Source organism: Thamnophis sirtalis, unplaced genomic scaffold (assembly GCF_051295495.1).
Source record: "Thamnophis sirtalis isolate CommonGarterSnake01/CBP01778 unplaced genomic scaffold, rThaSir2_p1.2 scaffold_3, whole genome shotgun sequence".
In the NCBI taxonomy this organism is placed as follows: domain Eukaryota; kingdom Metazoa; phylum Chordata; class Lepidosauria; order Squamata; family Natricidae; genus Thamnophis; species Thamnophis sirtalis.
This window is the reverse complement of record NW_028261383.1, coordinates 175,277,272-175,297,178: the sequence shown is the minus strand read 5'-3', so window position 1 is coordinate 175,297,178 and position 19,907 is coordinate 175,277,272. Positions and strand designations below refer to the sequence as shown.

At 41.6% G+C, this 19,907-nt stretch overlaps 2 protein-coding genes across 8 annotated transcripts in view; one reads left to right on the top strand and one right to left on the bottom strand.

Moving 5' to 3' along the window:
* FARSA (phenylalanyl-tRNA synthetase subunit alpha) overlaps positions 1-19,907 on the top strand; it is a 350,543-nt gene that overhangs the window by 138,415 nt on the left and 192,221 nt on the right. The window lies entirely within an intron of this gene.
* Positions 1-19,907, bottom strand: part of SMARCA4 (SWI/SNF related BAF chromatin remodeling complex subunit ATPase 4) — an 89,675-nt gene that overhangs the window by 24,957 nt on the left and 44,811 nt on the right. For 4 of the 7 annotated variants that reach the window (XM_087711011.1, XM_087711012.1, XM_087711013.1 and 1 more), the window contains exons 17-27: positions 19,610-19,773; positions 18,035-18,101; positions 16,387-16,497; positions 14,517-14,759; positions 11,987-12,100; positions 10,026-10,133; positions 9,038-9,124; positions 7,308-7,354; positions 5,150-5,316; positions 1,765-1,928; positions 323-550 (exon numbers count right to left, since the gene is read on the bottom strand). In XM_087711011.1, coding sequence (XP_087567137.1) covers positions 323-550; positions 1,765-1,928; positions 5,150-5,316; positions 7,308-7,354; positions 9,038-9,124; positions 10,026-10,133; positions 11,987-12,100; positions 14,517-14,759; positions 16,387-16,497; positions 18,035-18,101; positions 19,610-19,773 — 1,500 coding nt within the window. Of the gene's footprint in view, positions 1-5; positions 105-322; positions 551-1,764; positions 1,929-5,149; positions 5,317-7,307; positions 7,355-9,037; positions 9,125-10,025; positions 10,134-11,986; positions 12,101-14,516; positions 14,760-16,386; positions 16,498-18,034; positions 18,102-19,609; positions 19,774-19,907 lie in introns of all 7 variants that reach the window. The other 3 variants (XM_087711008.1, XM_087711009.1, XM_087711010.1) reach the window with 1 other exon arrangement.

Below are 19,907 nucleotides of genomic sequence, written 5' to 3'. Positions count from 1 at the left end.
CTCACCTTTAAAGGTGGCTCCTCCGAGTCGGAGTTGAGGCACAGGGTGGAGGCAGTGTGGGGAAAGCTTGCGCTGCCACTGCCGCTGCCCGTGCTGTATCTGGTCTGTGGATAGATAGAGGAGTTCAGTCTCCCGGGCTGTCAATCCAGCACCTTTCACTGACACTCAAATTCACTTCCTAAGGTGAACAAGGGTTCATGCCACTTTCCTTCCAGCCCACAGTCCCTTGACCTCGGGACTACAGAGAGCAAGGATCGAGGCAACACCTTCCATCAGTCACGCGCACACGAGAAGGAGGAAGCCACTCCTCTTCGCCTCTTACCTCATCTTGCTCCTCATGCTCTAAGATAGCCTGCAGGAAAGCTCGCCTTTCGTGGCTGGAGGACTTCTGGTCAAACATCCCAGCCTGGATCACCTTCTGATCAACGTTCAGCTTGTACTTGGCTGCAGCAAGTATCTTCTCTTCCACGCTGTTCACAGTGCACAGGCGCAGCACTCGCACTTCGTTTTGCTGCCCAATGCGATGTGCTCGGTCCTGTGCCTGCAAATCCTAGAGTGGTAGACAAAAACCTTCCTCACTGCTCAACAACTACGCTCAGCTTTCTTTCAGCTACATCCTCAAGACAGAAGAGGCGATGTTGCACCAGCAGACGGGCCCAAGGGTTCCACCACAAATGCGCGAACGACAAAAACGTGCCTGACTAAGCCGCGGTGACAAAACCGCGTGACGAATGAGCACTAAAGCGCGCCGACAACAGCGCGCCGACAGAAGCGCGCTGTAACCTAACCCTAAACCTAACCCTAAACCTTACCTTAACTTAAATCGCGCTTCTGTCGGCGCGCTGTTGTCGGCGCGCTTTTGACATCGTGGTTTTAGCGCCGCACTTTTGTCGGCACGCTTTTGACGTTCGCGCTTTTGTCGGGTCACGGGGCCCAAGACCTAATAGCTCTCCCTTTTTATAAAAGCAGCACTTATGCCTTAAGACGAATGCCTCTGGGGACCCGTTTCTAATCCCACAGATCAGAGGAAATGCTTCTGTCTAACTCTCTGCTCTTTAGGTCTCTGGCTGACCTGTGAACTGGCGCTGTGTCCCAACCTACCAACTGACGACAAATGCTCTGTACTGAAACCCATCGTAATCCAGGTAATGTTCTTGGTCTCTAAATCTTTATTGGTGTAATAATCCTTATTATATCACTTGCTCATTTGTTTGTTTGTTTGCATTTAACCATCCATCTCCCACAGAGATGTTATTTTAATTGACAAGTATTTCTTGGTTTCACAGTCCAGTTCTTTGATTTGGCGCATGGGTACAATTTTGGTTTTAATTAGCAATTAAAGGTTACTCTTTAACTTTGCTTCAAGATAGTGAAGGCTGTGCCTTGAAGAAAGACCAGACTAGGATGAGAGTTTATACTATCAGCTCCTGAAGAGATCTATTATCAGATGAGATTTTTTTTTCCTCCTAAGGGCACAGAAGAACTATTTATGACAATATTTTAAAACTGTAATCACCCATTTTGCCTGAAATCTGGTTATAGATTGTAGGCAGAAGGGGGATGCCAAAGATTCCAATATTCTTGAAACTACAAACTACAATAAACATGCCTTATATTTATAATCCACAACCCTTGATGAAATATAAAAATTCCTTTCTTTTGCATTAGTATATGTAGCATTACAAACTTTAATCTCACCATTAAAGGTTACCGCTCTACTTATAAACATTTTTCCCTTGAAACATAGTAAAAACACTTTGTTACCTGGTGGGGATTCCAATCACTGTCAAAAATAATCACAGTATCAGCAGACTGCAGATTCAGTCCCAAACCCCCTGCTCTGGTGCTCAGAAGAAAAATGAAATATTCAGAGCCTGGTTCATTGAAAGTTTTCAGCAGCATGCCACGATCTTCAGCTTTAGTGGTCCCTTTAAAAGCCCAGAAAAGAGAAGGTTTCCCCCTAGAGCTACAATATTTTACTTCAGGATAAAAGCTTTAACAAAAATTCCAAAACTCAGAAGAAGTCATAGAGAAAAAAAAATATTTCAACAGACGAAAGTGACATTTTAGAATTATTACCTATGGAGAAATTACATAACAATTGAAGAATTCAATGCTCAACAATATTAGAGAATTTACAAGGATAATCAGGTGATTTGGATTGGCAGAGTTTGGACAGAATCATCATGATAACGCATGGAAATTGCATTTTGTTAACTACTTTATAACTTGCTTCCTTTCACTTCTGAACTTTACTACAACAGGAGAATAAGCTAAAACTTAACACTCAAGAGAAGCTGCAGTTAAGAGATACCAGTCATTTTCCTCTATGCCAGTCTCAAAATTATTGGGACAGGCCTATAATGCCCAGATCATAATATCAATTAACATCTAGACCTTCATTCAATACCAGCAACCTCAGCCAGTAATGACCACATGAAACAGATGAAACTCTCAGAGTACTGCGGCTGTTAATTATAGTCTTAAGCGTGCAACAAAAAAGAAGTGCATATTTAAAAAAAAAAATGTTTATTCTTTCCTAAGCTTCTCTTGGTAGTCAGTTCAGTATAACCTGACTACCATTTTTGAGCAATGTTAGGAGTTTAATCATAGACTTTAACAGATTATGCCTACATAATGCACTAGACTGCAAATACTTCAAACTACATGGCATCCATTCATAGTTACTCTATAAATGCCTCTTTTCCTTCCTCCATACAAAGAGTTATGGGGCGAGGGAAAAAGCTCAGTATCCACATTCGATCTCTTTCACAGAATGGCAAATTAATGCTGGATTAAAGAACAAAACATTAACTGAGAGCGGAAAAAGAAAAATTAAAGAGAGAGAAAGAATTTTTGACTTGGCTAAACTGGACTAATCTATTGGAACTGGACCACAAATATGTCGCTGTAGATTATACTTACCAGAATATATGACAGGCTTCCTATTCAATCAATGCTATTTTAGGATCAGAAAGAGATTCAAAATATCTCTTATCCAAAAGAGATTTATAATTTCAGGAAAGCATTAACAAAAATAGTCATTGGAAAAGTGATCGCACATCATATAGGGTTTTGAGTTGAAAAATGGAAAAGTTAGCCAAATGAAAGAACCTGATGGGCCATTGAAGAAACGGAAAGAACATTTTGCATTTCTTTTAATAAATGCATCCTTCAAACACCACAACTACCACTCATCAGGTATGTCTTAATACAAATGACACTTACGTGGAAGGAAATTCTTTACAAAATATTCTTAGGCAACTGTTGTAAGCTTGAGCGCCTTATTTCAGAAAGTTTTTAAAAATATGGGAAAATTATCACATAATCAGAGGTTTGGAAGAGGCCTTGGAGATCTTCTACTCCAACCTCCTGCCTATGCAGGACAAATGCCTATCCAACCTTTGCTTGAAAACCTCCCATGATAGAGCATTCACAACTTCAAGAATCAGGCTGTGGCACTGCTTAATAGCTCCCACAGTTAGGAAATTTCTCCTTCGTTCAAGTTTGGATCTCTCACTGCAAAGCTTCCACCAGTTGGTGGATCAGAGTTCATAATTTCTAAGCCTCGGATATTATATGTTGTCAGGTCTGCCTTCTCTGGTTTGGTGTTGTGCGAGCATCCTGCCATCACAGGGAGGAGGCATTGGGGGAGAATATGGGCAATAAACCTGTGTGGGGATGCGATGGAAATAGGGAGGGGGGGATGAACAGCTGCATTAAGACCAGAGAAGCACAGAACCAATTTGTGCCAGCACTCAAGGCCACACTCTCTTGAATGGACCGCGGACTGCCCCAAACAACTCACCATTTCTCAAAACACCTATGCAATTTTTCATTAGCTGAAGACAGACTGGTCATGGGAGAGGACTGGGATGATGGGGGGAAATTTATAGCTTTTTTACGCAGGAAACGTAGTTCTAACCTGACTTTACTAGAGCCAGAAACTTTTAGTAAAAGAAGTTATCACTTCACCAAGATGAAAGTGAGGGTCTTTCTTTCACAAGGGACCTGACTGGGACAGTTATGACACATACTTTCAAATGGCTTATACTAGCACTGAAGGGAATTTCCCTTTGCCCATATTGAAAGAGAAGGAGCCATTTCTACTTCTAAAAAGCAGCTCCACACTAACATGGTTTTTAATGTGATTTATAATATATTGCCAGGAGAGGTCTTATGGGCAAAGGTATGGACCTACAAAGGAACTAGGTCCTTTTTAAAAGATTTACATCTTTAAGAGAGCGGTTCTAAGCAGCTTGCATGGAATAACACTGGGAAGAACCATCCAGCTTGGTTCTACTCATACTGAGTGATGTAGCCATTACCATGTCACTCTTGTTTTTCCCTGAAGAGACATTCTGGTCCTCACAGAAATGACCCAGGCCCTAGGCCTGAGAAAAAGATTGTGCAAAAAGAACATGAAAAAGAACGGCTGCATTCTTAGTGTGTGAACACAGCCAACACTGTGGCTTAACATGGCAACATGGTAGTGGATCTGGGTACTTGAGAAACCGCCTACTGCCAATTACCTCCACGCGGCCTATTAGATCTCATCGATTAGGCCTCCTCCGAGTTCCATCTGCCGGTCAATGCCGACTGGCAACTACGCGGAGGAGAGCCTTCTCGGTGGTAGCTCCGACCCTATGGAACGATCTCCCCGTGGAGATTCGTACCCTCACCACCCTCCAGACCTTCCGCACAGCCCTCAGAATCTGGCTATCCCGTCAGGCCTGGGGCTAAGACTGTAACCCGCCCGAATGGTATGAATGTTGTGTTTTTAATTATGTATTGTCTTTATGTTAAAAGTTTGTCTCCCCCTCCCTTTTGGGTTGTGAGCCGCCCCGAGTCCCCCCCCAGGGAAAAGGGCGGCATACAAATAAACTTCTATACTCTATACTCTACTCTAAACTCGCACATACAGTAAATGTGTGTGTGTGTGTGTGTGTATGCATGCATATATAGATATGTAGGCATGCACAAAGAACTTATTTATCTTCAGTGCAGGAAAATTACCCTCCATCTTTTTTATATGCAACTCAAAACTTCATAACTTAGATAACTCTTCAAGCAAACTCTGTAGCCAAGTCAAATTGGTACTTCCCAATACAAACTTTGCCTAGCATGTTAAGTCTACTGACAAACTTACCATCTAGCCTGAGGTATTTGAATCCACGGTAGGCAAAATAATCTTCCATTATGGTCATGAGGGAGGTCATCTGACAGAAGAGCAATACCTTGTGGTTGGTAGCTCGCAACTTGGGAAGAATACGATCTAGGAGCTCAAATTTCCCGGAAGCTCGATAAAGATCAAGACTAGGTTATGCATGAGAAAGAGAAAAAAGGAAGGTTTTTCTTCCCACCAAAACAAACAGTTTCACATGTTTTAACTTCAGGATTCCCCTTCTATATCAAACTTATGCAGAAGAGTCTCTCTCTCTCTTTTTTTAGACCACAGAAGTCCTATATTCCTAAATTTGAAAAACTAGGATACTCTAGTTCAGTGTTTCTCAACCTTGGCCACTTGAAGATGTCCGGACTTCAACTCCCAGAATTCCCCAGCCAGCGTTTGCTGGCTGGGGAATTCTGGGAGTTGAAGTCCGGACATCTTCAAGTGGCCAAGGTTGAGAAACACTGCTCTAAGTTGCTTTTATGAATAAACCGGGCCTTTGCTGTTGCCTTATGAATAGAAGCTATTTTCCACTACTACCGATAGCTGTCAGGTTTAAGCAATAGCAGTTAGCAATAGCAGTTAGACTTATATACCGCTTCATAGGGCTTTCCGCCCTCTCTAAGCGGTTTACAGAGTCAGCATATTGCCCCCCAACAACAATCCGGGTCCTCATTTCACCCACCTCGGAAGGATGGAAGGGCTGAGTTAACCTTGAGCCGGTGAGATTTGAACCGCCGAACTGCAGAGAGCAGTCAGCTGAAGTGGCCTGCAGTACTGCACCCTAACCACTGCGCCACCTGCGCCAGTTCCAGCTGGAACTGGAATTTCCATTGCTTGGGGGGGGCGGGGGGCGGAGTGGTAGTAAAACACAATGTCATGTGATCATAATGCTCAGCAACAACAATCTCAAAAGTCTTGGTTGATGCTGTAACGCCAAGACGTGCAGGTTGTTAAGTGGGAATTGGGAGGAATCCCAGGTAAACAATTCAGGGATGCTCCGGGGGGGGGGGGGGGGAGAGACCAGGAGAGACTCTGGGAGGGCTGATACAGGCTAGACATAATTTGAGGCAGGCCGGGAGAGAGCTTGGGAGGTCTATGCACAAGAAGAGTGGGGGACGGATGATGTGGTGCTGCAGGAGTATAGGAAGGCCTTAGGGATAGATGGCACAATGGGGTAGAGCACAGGAAGAGTGGGGGATGGACAGCACAGTGGGGTGCAAGTGCAGGAAGGCAAAGGGGAATTACCAGAGTGACTTGTGACCTTCCCTCCCAATGACTCTGTTGGTGGAAAACCACCAGGGACGGTCACGTGACTTGCCTGCTCACTTTTATGATGGCCAATCACCATAATTGTGAGCCGGTTGCCAAGCACCCAAATTGCTAGCAATAGCAATAAGACTTATATACCGCTTCATAGGGCTTTCAGCCCTCTCTAAGCGGTTTACAGAGTCAGCATATTGCCCCCAACAACAATCCGGGTCCTCATTTTACCCACCTCGGAAGGATGGAAGGCTGAGTCAACCTTGAGCCGGTGAGATTAGAACCGCCGAACTGCAGATAACAGTCAGCTGAAGTGGCCTGCAGTACTGCACCCTAACCACTGCGCCACCTCGGCTCTCGTGTGCTAGTGTGACTGAAGGGTACTGGGGAGGCTGGAGCTTTTGAGAACTGGCCGTGTAAATACTGTACCACTCATTCAACATCGCTGCAATTATCTATGGTGGCTGAACAAGTGGAATGAAAACTATTTGCACTGATCTTAAATTAATTAAATCCAGACAAGCTTTTTATAGAAGCCCAAGACCTTAAAAAGCATAACTCCCAAAACATTAATTCATAGGATGAGAAATTGTCCTAGTGCCAGAATTGTCCATCAAGAACAGTTGGAGATGCCTCTGGAATTTAAGAAGCCAAGTGTGATGACGTTATCGGTTCAGACTGTTGAGTCTTTACAAAGAAAACCTACACATAGTCCCTGGGTGTCAATCTCACGCCGCCACGTGATGTTTCGCGATGTTTTTTCCCCTTCGCGGAGCTGGGGTGGGCGTGGCCTGCACGTGACACATCCGGCCCGTGGGCCTCCAGTTTGACCCCCCCCTGACATAGTCCCAAATGTTTAGAGTATGCAACTTACCCTTGCACAATGCCTCCAGTGAAGCCTAAGTGCTCAGAAAAGGACTCCTGTAACAAAATGTATGGAAACCAACATAAATATGAAGAAATGATGCCATATATAACAAGAGAGGGTTTTCTTGCCTTCGAAAGGCATTTTGATAGTTAGTAGTCTGGAAGGCTTGTACTACACATCTTAGGCTAGTAACTAAGATAGCCATTCTTTTTAATTTAATTTAAATTAATACAATTAAAACAGTTTTTCAAATAAACAGCAATAGCAGTAGACTTATATACCGCTTCATAGGCCTTTCAGCCCTCTCTAAGCGGTTTACAGAGAGTCAGCATATTGCCCCCAACAATCTGGGTCCTCATTTTACCCACCTCGGAAGGATGGAAGGCTGAGTCAACCCTGAGCCGGTGAGATTTGAACCGCTGAACTGCTGATCTAGCAGTAGCCTGCAGTGCTGCATTTAACCACTGCGCCACCTCGGCTCTTACAGATGTTTCAATTACAGTTAAAAATTATTTTCAAAGCAGCTGGAGATTTTTGCTTGCCTACGTCATGAATGTAGACCTCCAAGTACTTAGGGTTTATAATGTTGCAAAGTTCTTCACAATCAGCCTTTCTCTACTGAGTGCTCTCCAAAAAACTAACAGGAAACTATTGAAGTCCAATACATTTTGAGACTTTAAATGGTATACATACAATACTATGTTGAGGAACCAAATGTTAACCCGTGAGCTTCACTAATTTTGGAATAAACCTGGAGGAAGGAGGGACAGTCATGAATTATGGTATTTTGGAAAGCTTCAGCCAATAAAGCAAACTGAAGATTTCTCTTCTTCCTCGCAGAGTTCCATATATATCACTTTGGACAACAGAGTACAATGTTTGATGCCAGGGTGAGGAGAAAAAAGGATAGACAACTTCTACTGCTATTCCTTGAGAACTATTTGCTTCAGGAACGATAATAAAAAAATGTATACATCTGCGTACCACTCTTAAGATTCCCATGCCAGTTGGCAGAGCCAGGTCTTTGTGCTCTTCCAGAAGACCAGGAGAGTGGGAGGGGGGCAGCCTCACCTCTGGGGGCAAGGGTGTTCTATAGGGTGACAGCAACAGCACAGGTTCTCTTCCCAGACCTCACCTGCTGAAATTCTTTAAGCAACGGGGTCTATAATATGCCCTCCCTGTCAGACCAGGTGGAATGGGTCAATGTAATTGAGACTAGACAGTTCCTAGGTAGCCTTATCCGATGCCATGAAGGGCTTTAATGATGACAACTAACATCTTGAATTGAACCCAGAGGCAAACTGACACCCAATGTTGTTCACACAGCAAAGGTGTTGCACGCACAACCCTTGGGATGCTCAAAACTGTTTGTGTGGCAACATTCTGCACCAGCTGCAGATTCCAGATACTCTTCAAGGCAGCCCCATGTAGAGCACATTGCAGTAGTCCGTAAGGGAGATGACCAGGGCATGAGAGTTTGAAAGAAGAGTTTCATAATAATCCAGGAAAGAGCACAACTGGCTCGCAACATGAAATTGAGCAAAGGTCCTCCTGGCCACAACTGCCACCTGCTGCTTGAGGAACCCCCAGATTATGAGCTGGGTCCATCTGTGAAATGGTTCAATAGGCATGGCAGTAATGTATCCACACACACTCCCATTAACCCATCCTTCAACGCATTTGCTCCGGCACATTTCTCTTTCCTAGTCTTCTCTTTAAGAGTGCTACATCTTTACCTCTATATGCTGAAACATATATGGATGGTTGCAAATCTTCCGCAGCTGCATAATAGTGTTCATGAGTGTTTTCGTACCACCTTTGCCCTGCAAGAGAAAAAGAGTGTGAAAAATATTGAAGAAGGCAAACTATTTATAGCATACCTGCGTTGCCAGGGCCCTGTTTCTTCCACACTGTTCAAACCATAGAGCAAAGGCTGGATAGTTATAGCTATATGGGTAGGACACTGAAAAAGGAACCAGACATGGGACGTTCAATGTATTAAACTTCATTTCCCTGAAGTTTTTTTTTTGTTTTAGTTTAGTCTTGTTTTGCTATTATTTGGGTGAGGCTTAAGTTCTCATCACATAAACTAAGCACATAAAGTATTCGAGGAAGGTGTAAAAAATCTATGTTTACTTTTTTTTAAGGCCCACAAATTTCTTCCACCGATAACAATCTCTTATCATATTGCACTCTCTATCCAGAAACTTCATTTGAAAAGGATTTCATGGAAGATCTCAAAAAAAAAAATATATGAATGCTACAGCAGGGAACCCCAACCACTTGGATATAGCTTCAAATTTGGGGGCAAATGAATGTTTTGACCATTATGCTTTAAAATACCCTTATGATCAGAAATACAATATAATGATTTGTACATCAATGGAATGCTATCACTAATCCAAATATTTGGTTGCACTTTGACTATGCCTCATTCTGACCATCTACGAAACACTCCACATATTAGAAAATTAAACCTCCCATTTCCTATCTGCTGCCCATTTCCAGGTTGGGATCACAAGCCTGTTTATCTAATGGGGAGTCCCTCTGTGAACTAGCTGAAGCCAGCCATTATGTCCTGTCCTGCGCTCCAACAAATGAATTAATCCGACTGATAGGGATGCTGAAGGTTGTATTCCGATTCAGGAATGTAATAAATCAGTCCAATAAAAGAATGGCCACCCCTTTTTTTTCACAATAGTGTAAAAAATATGCTCTCCAAACCTTTTTGTCTTTCTCAGATCCATCTGTAAGCAGCACTCCCTTTGCCTGCATGTGCCTATAAAGCACTCTTTGTAATGCAGACATGTCACACTTAATAACATATTCTACCTGTTTGGAAGAGAGAAGACACATGGGATTCATTAAAACGCAAACTGTTTTCATAACTCCATGGAATCCAACATTGCGCTGGTGGTTGACATTTAGCGCTTCTTCAAATTTCTGATCATACATAAGCAGCACCTTTAAAATTTATTGGGCTAGGGATGTAGCTTTGCTGTAGAGCACCGTGCATGAATCAAGCTCCGGATTAAATCTTCATAGTTTTTAGGCAGAGCTGAAAATGTACACTGGATCAATGTACTAGCTTTGTACGTGGCATCTCGGAGAAGATTTGAGGTGCATCAATTTTGAGACCCTTTTTCCTCCAGACAATGTAATCTATTCAGATTCATTTCTTGCAGCTGTGCTAGCAGCAGCAGACACCATTCTTATAATAATTACAATGGACCATAGTGACTGGTAATCTCAAATCCACTTGATTTGATCATCTTTGCAGGGGTTTCTAAAATGAGATTTCATACAAGGTCAAAAACCCATGGTTGCCAACCCATTTGGAGGATCCGTTGAGTGCCATTCTGTTGGATTTCTGCTATTTTATTTTTATATAGCATGACAAATGGATTGCACATGTCAGACCAATACAATTATGAACTTGAACATTGAAAAAAAACAGTGTTTCCCCCAAACATTTAACAAGAATTACAGAATCATATAAAATTTTCCGATTGGAAATTCCTCTAATATCACTAAAAGATGATATTCCATGTTTGGAGGATCAAACTATTCCAAGAAGATACCAAACGTTCAGGCTCTGTGAACAATCTGGGTAATATTGGTTATTTTCATAGGACTATTGACATAAAGGTAACGCAATTCTTGTTAAATATTACAATGGGTTTCTTGATGAGAATTTGCTTTAAAAGGTCTTGAGTTTTGGGTGGTTATGGTGGTAAATAGCAAACATATCTGTAATATCATAATGCAAACTCTGCCTCTTTTATATGTGTGTTTCAACACTGCATGTGAATGCATGTGGATTAGTTTGTCACATGACAACTTCATGAAGTGTGTTTTGGTATTCTGATAAATAGTATAGCAATGTCCTTTTAAAGTCTATAGTCGAAGAGATCTAAAAAAATTTTGGGGGGGAGATGTTGTTATAGGTATCAGCTACCTCTGACTTTTCATCTTAAATCTCTTATCAAAATATTGATCAAAGCCGAAGCGAGTCTTTCTCTACTTCTTGCAGATGTATACAGAAAAAGCAGTAGATTTTTTTATTAGGAATAATGTCTGCGAAATACAAAAAAGAAATCCAGTACTTAATACTACATATAATTACGGCAGCAAGGATTGCCTTTGCCCAGAAATGGAAGAACAAATTAATTCCAAGCGAAGATGAAATAATAAGAAAGGTTATGAATTGTGCTGAAATGGACAAACTAACTAAATAATATAAGGTGGACGGTATCGATTGATAATTGCTATTAGAAAGGACAGGAAGTTCCTGTTAGTATTGTATTGTATAAGTCTGGTGTACGTCTAAATTTTGTGTGTGTGTATTTTACATGTTTGTTAATAAAAATCTTAAAAAAAAAAAAAGCAGTAGAGCATTTGTTGAAAATGAGAGGTCAAACATTTATTGGCAGAGCTCTGATTCTTTTGGTCCGCTATTAACTGGGATTCTATGTAGATACTTGCCAGCAAAAAAAGGCCCAAGCTTGCTGGCAGAGAAATCAAATGCACACAAAGAGGCTGCTTACCTCTGACATCCATAGCAGCCATTTCTTTGTCCCCGCCCCCTACCCCCTATCTACACAAACACCAGAAACAACAAACCATTCCATGAGCCAAACAGATTCTAGAAAGAATCTGGAACAGTCTCCAGTGTATATACTTACCTTTTCAGGTAGCTGTGCTTCTACTTCCTTCTTTAACCTTCTCAGTAGGAAGGGGCGCAAAACTTTGTGCAAACGACGGATAATTAGAATAGTTTCTTCCTCATTCAAATCCACCTGTATAAAAAACACACAAATTCAAGGAAACACGAATATTTAAAATACCATTCATTAATTATATATCCACAGTTATAAAAAAACAAAAACAAAATATTACCGTATTTTTCAGAGTATAAGACGCACCGGAGTATAAGATGCACCAAGGTTTTGAAGAGGCAATTTTTTTTTAAAAAAAGTAGGTAGATAGAGGGAGAGAGAAATACAGTAGGTAAGTAGGGACAGAGTAGTTAGTTAAGTAGGTAGATAAAGGGATAGGGATAGAGAGAGAGAGAGAGAAATAGAGATATACAGAAGATAGGTAGGGAGAGAGAGAGAGAGAAGGTAGGTTGGTAGGCAGAGGGCTAGAGAGAGAGTGAAATACAGTAGGTAGGGAGGGAGAGAGAGAAATAGAGAGAGATAGAGAGAGAAATACAGTAGGTAGGAAGAGAGAGTAGGTAGGTAGAGGAATAGAGAGCGAGAAAGAGAGAGAGAGAAATAGAGTAGATAGGTAGGGAGAGAGAGAGTAGGTAGGTAGGTAGATAGAGGGGGAGAGAGAGAGAAAGAGAAAGAGAGAAATATAGTAAGTAGGTAGGGAGAGAGAGAGAGTAGGTAGGTAGGTAGATGTTTCCAGGTGTATTTATCCATGTGTTGGAGAAGGAAATAGCTGACAATCTGCAGCACCTAAGACTTTGTTTCTGCTGGCACAGCACTTGATCAATCTAATTCTCATCATCAATCAGTTAAAAAACTTTCCAAAAGGGGAAAAAATGTTTTTGCACTCTACAAACCTCCCCAAAACAGCCCGTATTTCACAAAAATGGGTCCATTTTCTCCCCCAAAAAGAGGCATGAATAGCCGGGAGGGGGGGGGGGGCTTGCAGAATGCTCCTGGTAGGGGGGGCAAAAATGAGCAAAAAACGTGCATGCATAGCCTTACGGCGGCTTATAGAGTGCTGCTGGGGGCTGGGGGGCAAAAAATGGCCCATTTTTCACTCATTTCTGCTCTCCCCAGCCCCCAGGAGCTCTCTGAAAGCCTTCTAAACAGCTATGCATGGCCGTTTTGGTGAAGGGGGCGGGGTTTCAGGAGGCAAAAAATGCTGTATTTGTTGTATAAGACACACCCAGATTTTCAGCCTCTTGTTTGAGGAAAAAAGGTGCGTCTTATACTCCGAACAATATGCGTCTTATACTCCGAAAAATACGGTATTTCATTGATTCTTCTCCAGCTTTCTAAACTTAACATATCGCCTACAACAACGAATGACCAATTAATTTTTCAGAAAAGTTGTGTCAAACTGGATTAGAACTATGGGATAACATGCGTAAGAAATGCCTAATGTACCAGCAAACAGCTCCAACTGATACAGCTGGCTTTGGTTGGCTTTCCTGGGAACAGGTGGAACACAGGTATGGTAAACAAATATACTCGGCCCTTGATTCATTTAGCATTCTAGGTGAAACAGAAACTTGGGTTTGTATCTGAGAAACTATTAAATATAAGAAACATTTCATTTGGCTAGAATAAAACCATGTTTAACACTGGAAAAAAATTTAAATACTGTTTATGTAGCTGCTTTTGGTAACTGTTTATCAATAATCTATTCAAAAACAAAACTCATTTTTTTAAAAAATGCAATCATAAAATCCCAACGTTTGGGCAACGCTATACTTTACTCCTATAATCAGATTATTTGGAGTTGTGTACAATAGGTTATTATGATACACTGATGAATCCACCACAAAGAGTAAGCAAATTCTGTTCTTAAGTGGAACAGGCTACCCTGCACAGGAGAGACTGCAATATCTGAGGCAGACTGCCATTGTTCAGACAGAACCCTGTTGTGGCCCAGTAGGAGCCGTTGGAGCTGCCACCAGACTCCGACAGCGAGGGGCCCTATGAGTCGGCTTTGGAGGACCCTGGACAGAGTTCCGACTCCGAGCAGGGCGCAGAGAGGCTGGTTGGCCACCATGAGGCGCCTGAGCCTTGGACCAGTGGGGAGGAGACAAGGGAGTTGTTCCTAGATGCCCACCACCAGAGAGCTAATAGGCGTAAGGAACAATTACGCAATTACAGGAGGTAATTGCACTCAGCTGGTGGTCATTAGGCTCCTCTCCAGACTATAAAAGGACTGCTTGTGCACACACCCCTTTTGCAGAAGTCAATGCAGGAACTAATGTCGGAGAACATTATTGTGACCTTGGTAGGCTGGATTGCTGCCACGGCTTATCTGTGCCGGTTAGCTGCCCAAGCTTGTCTCTGCCGGTTTGCTGCCAAGGACCTGTCTGTCTGTTAATTAAATGCCATAACTTATCTTTGGCTCGGGGTGTATGGGTGTGGGATGAGGGGGGTCAGAACAGAACCCACTGGAGGGCTCTGCAGAACTTCACAAGGCCTTGGTTGAAGAACAGAGTTAGATGCTTCTTTCGGCCCTTACCTTTTCTCCAGTCATGGCAAATGGAGCATTAAACCACTGTTCAAACGTGCTACAACTTTTGAAGATAGTTGGAAGAAGGAAATTGAGCAGAGCCCATAATTCTGGTAGCTTATTTTGTAGTGGAGTTCCGGTCAGCAGCAAACGACGTGGGGCTACGTAGTGTGTGTTCAGAACCTGGGTTAGCTTGCAATGGTGATTCTTCATCCGGTGACCTTCATCAACAATCATGTACTTCCAACGAATCTGACAATATGAGTTTGGCGGCTGTAAATATTTGCCTTAATTCCAGAATAACAAAACTTCTTTGCCCAGGACACATTCTCATTGTAAAGACACGAACTGTCTGAGTTAGGTTGCTACTGATTTTGGCTTTAAAAATGTTATTAAGTAAACAGTATATATATCCCGAGAGGGGTGAAATAGGAGTCCTCAACATGCCATTAATTTATTTGTTCCGTTTCACAAATGCTAGCAAAAATATTAAATAAGAGAAAAATAAAATCATCTCATTTGTACAGGCTATAACGAAATACTATTTTTAGAATAACTCATTTAACTCAAACTGATAAAAAAAATATTCATTTATAATTTGGTAGATCTTGAGACTGGCAAACAACCCCAGTTCCACAGTTTGCCAAAGCTAGGCTTAGTTGAGATATCACATGCTCCTTGAATTTAATCACAGCCATGAAGTTGTGATTCAGTTATTACAAACCAATCTTTGAAAATTTGTTGGGATGCTGCTAAGCAACCTGCAGAAAATCGGTTCCACCACAAAACCGCCTTCGACTAAAGCGCGTTCGACGAAACCGCGTAGCTGACGTCATCACAGGGCGACAACAGCGCGGAGACAGAAGCACGCTGTAAATGCTAAACCTAAAATTAACCCCTAAACCTAACCCCCCTAAACCTAACCCTAACCCTAACCCTTAACCTAATCCTAAACCTAACCCTAACCCTTAACCTAATCCTAAACCTAACCCTTACCTTAAGTTGAATCGGCTTGCTTTCAAAGCGCTATTTAAAGCGCCCTTCTTTCTCCGCGCTCGCTGTTGTCGCCCTGTTGATGACGTCAGCGACGCGGTTTAATCGGGCGCGCTTTAGTCGAGCGTGGTTTTGTCGTGCCACGCAGAAAATCAGCAGAAGCACATCCAACACACTCATATACACACATTCTATCACTTCCTGCCTCCTCCCATTTTCTACCCCCCCCCCAAACTAGTAATAGTCTAAAGCAGTGTTTCTCAACCTTGGCAACTTGAAGATGTCTGGACTTCAACTCCCAGAATTCCCCAGCCAGCGAATGCTGGCTGGGGAATTCTGGGAGTTGAAATCCAGACATCTTCAAGTTGCCAAGGTTGAGAAACATTGGTCTAAAGTAAACAAAATAAAATCCGCTTGATTCCTGATGATTACGCAAACACGCCCATGTTATCCTTTTGGTAACCACATGGAATTCATTTGCCACTGATCTCTTTCAGAATGTTTTCACAACTTCCTAGGTTAATCTTAAAACACTCAAAGTACATATAAATGTATATTGGCATTTAGGACTGGGACACAGATAATGCTTGCCTGGATAACCCACAGGCAATGCACATGAATGCTATTTTCTTACTGCTCCCTGCCATTGTTCTATGATTGTATATTTATATATTTATGGTATTTTCTATGTTGTTCTACATCAGTGTTTGTCGAAACTTTGCAACTTTTCCTCCCAGCCAGCATGGGAGTTCAGGTCAGATATTGTAAAGCTGACAAGTTTGAAAAACACGGTTCTAAATCAATTTCTTCTCAGTTGCCTTTTAAGAAAAAAAATATATAAATAGAACCACATTAATAAAAATATATAGCAACAGGGAAATCTCACTTTTGCAAGAATGTGTTTATCTTTGATGATGTATTCATATGTAGTAAGCAAAACATTAAACTTTCCACTTCGAAGCTGAGGTACAAATGCCCGTCTTGCAGCTGGAGAGCCCTAAAAAAAGCACACACACAAACACACACAAACACAAAAACTAAGTATATGTTTTGATATTTAATCTATGCTCTTTATTTGCATGTACAACCATGAAATGAACTGACTGATCTACTTTATAAACTTTCCACATGATAGGTAAACAAATCAGTAGCCCAGAGAAGGGCTTGGAATTAAACTTCACAGAAGATTTTGTAGACCAGGCTGAGCCCGAGGGAAGGGTCAAACACGTCATCAGTAGAGAAATAGTAATTGGTATAGATTGCAAGATTTATTTAATGATTGATTTAATCTTTAATAAAACAAAGATGTCATCTTTTGATACTCGTCTTTTGGTCAGAAATACCTAAATCATTTCAATTAACTGCAATTCCAGTCATTTAGTGTATTGTGGTTCTGTTCCAATTAATGTGTTTATTTGCATCTGTAGACATTTGCAAGTATGTGCAAATGTTCCTTTCTTCCTTACATTTTTATATCACCTTTATTCCAGGAATTCACAGTGGCATCCACAGTCCAGTTTTTCCCCATAACAACATTGTTGTGAGGTAGGCTAGATTGAGAGAGGATGAGTGGCCCAAACTCACACAGTGAACACCGCCTTCCTTCTATCTGGCAACGTGTAACTAGGTAGATCGAAGTCTAGCCTTGAATGCCTCTCTTATCTCCAGCACATTTCCCTTAACCGTTAGTTGGCCAGATTCTTGTAGAGAGTTTAACCTTGAAATAAATCTTCATACACATTTGAACAGCCTGAATATCGTGATTTCCTGGGTGCTTGACATTTTTGGACAGAAGAATAAGCTTTGTGGGGGCTGGCTGAACAGTTTGAAAAGCTAAGAGGCAACATGCAGAATTGAGGAGAAACAGAAACATGAAAAATTAAAAAAAGGAAAACCTGAGGAGAAAAGGGAAGCAGAGGGTCAGGAACAGAGGTGGGTCCCTGCCAGTTCACACCTATTCGGTAGAACCGGTTCGTCAAATCTACCGAACCGGTTAGAAGAGGTTCCACCAGTGGACCCGGAAAGCAGGCCACACCTACAGAAGAGGTCCCAAAAATTTTTGAAACCCACCACTGCCACACACACACAGAGACAGACAGACTGACACAGAGAGAGAGAGAGAAAGAGAAAGAAAGGAAGAAATAAAGAAAAGAAAGAAAAAAGAAAAAGAGTGAGAGAGAGATGAAAGAAAAAAAGAAAAAAGGGACAGAGAGACAAAAGGAAGGAAAGAGAGAGAAAGAAAGAAAACACATGGCCAGCAAGCCACTCCCACCAGGTCACATGGCCGGCAAGCCACTCCCACAACGGAGGCCACACCCACAGAGTAGGTTCCAAATTTTTTTAAAACCCACCACTAGTCAGGAACTAAAAAGCTGATTGGAGGTGGAAGATCTGATGAAGACATTCAGGCCTCACACACAGGAGTGATACAGCAATGAGATACTTTTATCCATACATCCAAGGACAGAGAATAGCACTGAAATGCCACTTCAGATCACGAGAAAGAGTATGAAAATCCCAATCTTGATATTTACCTTATATGAGACTTTAACCACAGAAGGAGCCCACTTATCAAATTCATAGGCCCAATTTGATAGAGTTCTAAAACAGAAAAAAAGTGAAAAATTCCATTTTATACAAAATATCTTCTGATTTCTTTCAAGAATTAAAAAAGATCTCGTAACCATATGCTTAATGAATAAAAACCTGTGCGCTCAAATTCTATGTACTTATTTTAAATTAATAATTTATTTTAATAGAAGATGGAACAAGATGAACAAATATCAATAAACAAAGGGTTTGCAATTATAAAATGTAAAATTCACTATTTCATTAATGTACACAGCTAAGTTCATTGTATCATTTGAAGAAATAACTAAAAACTGTAAAAGTGCAAACATTAAAGTTAACATTGCCGTCACCATTATTTGTCATTCTTCCAAAAAGAAGCAACTTTTTAGAAGGGTAACACAAAACTGTAGTCATATCTGCTGACTGATCAGATGGAATCTATCAGTGCCATACTCCACACACACCCCAGGCAGCAGTTTTTATCATTTAACTAAATGAATTAAATTATTTCAGTCTTACAAAATTAATGTACATTAAATAACTATATGAAGCACAAATGTTTAAGTTATGTAAAATCTTTGGTTGCCAATTCTTGGTAATTTACTTGGTAGTCAAGTAAAGCATTTGTCCAAAGCGTTTTCATTTCTCAAAAGTTTTACCCTTTTTTAACCAAGTCATTTAAATAAAAAAAAACCAATAGCAATAGCAATAGCAATAGCATTTAGACTTATATACCGCTTCATAGGGCTTTCAGCACCCTCTAAGCGGTTTACAGAGTCAGCATATTGCCCCCAACAATCCGGGTCCTCATTTTACCCACCTCGGAAGGATGGAAGGCTGAGTCAACCTTGAGCCGGTGAGATTTGAACCGCAGAACTGCAGAACTGCAGTCAGCTGAAGTAGCCTGAAGTGCACTCTAACCACTGCGCCACCTCGGCTCTAACCCATTTGAATGGGGCAGACAAGCCAGGAGTAGCAATAGCAATAGCAATAGCAATAGCAGTAGACTTATATACCGCTTCATAGGCCTTTCAGGCCTCTCTAAGCGGTTTACAGAGAGTCAGCATATTGCCCCCAACCACAGTCAGTGAACGCCAACATGTATAATGCCTGAACCAAACTTATAAATTCTACTCATTCATAATAAAAAAAAAAATACTTTCTCAGACATTGTTATTATTGTTGAACTTTGTTATCTTTTCACTGCTCGCTCTCTGGAACAGTTACAGCAGCACATCACACGATGCTAAAAGCTAAAAACTATAAAAGGACTTTCCTGATGTCATTCGGAGTTCAGGCCTTTGTCTCTGAACTTGGCACAATAAACTTTTTCCTTCTCTAAAGAGCTGGCTTCTGTGTCCTATCTTTCCCACAACATTTCAGTCACGTGTTCCTGGGCCACAGATTTCCGAAAGCTTTATTTATTTTCCCTATTAAATTACATCCCACTAACACTTCAATCAACACGTATTAACAGTGCTTTTTTCACGGATACAGATAGTCTCAAAGTTCCCCACCTGTCTTCAAGGTATACTTACGACAGAGGTACTATGATGAGGAAGGGTCCGTTGATTCGTTTGTGCTCCATGAGGTATGTAATTAAAGCAATGGTCTGGATTGTCTTACCCAGGCCCATTTCGTCGGCCAGGATGCCATTGAGATTGTTATTGTACAACGATACCAGCCATTCTAAACCTTTGATCTGCGGGCGGGAAAAAGGAACGCAAAGACATTACGGAGCCTACAAGGAGAAAACGGTGGCCTTGTTCTACAGAGCAGCTCAAAACACTGAAATTTCCACATCTGGGCTCAGCCAAACGGTCAGGACTTGCTCTC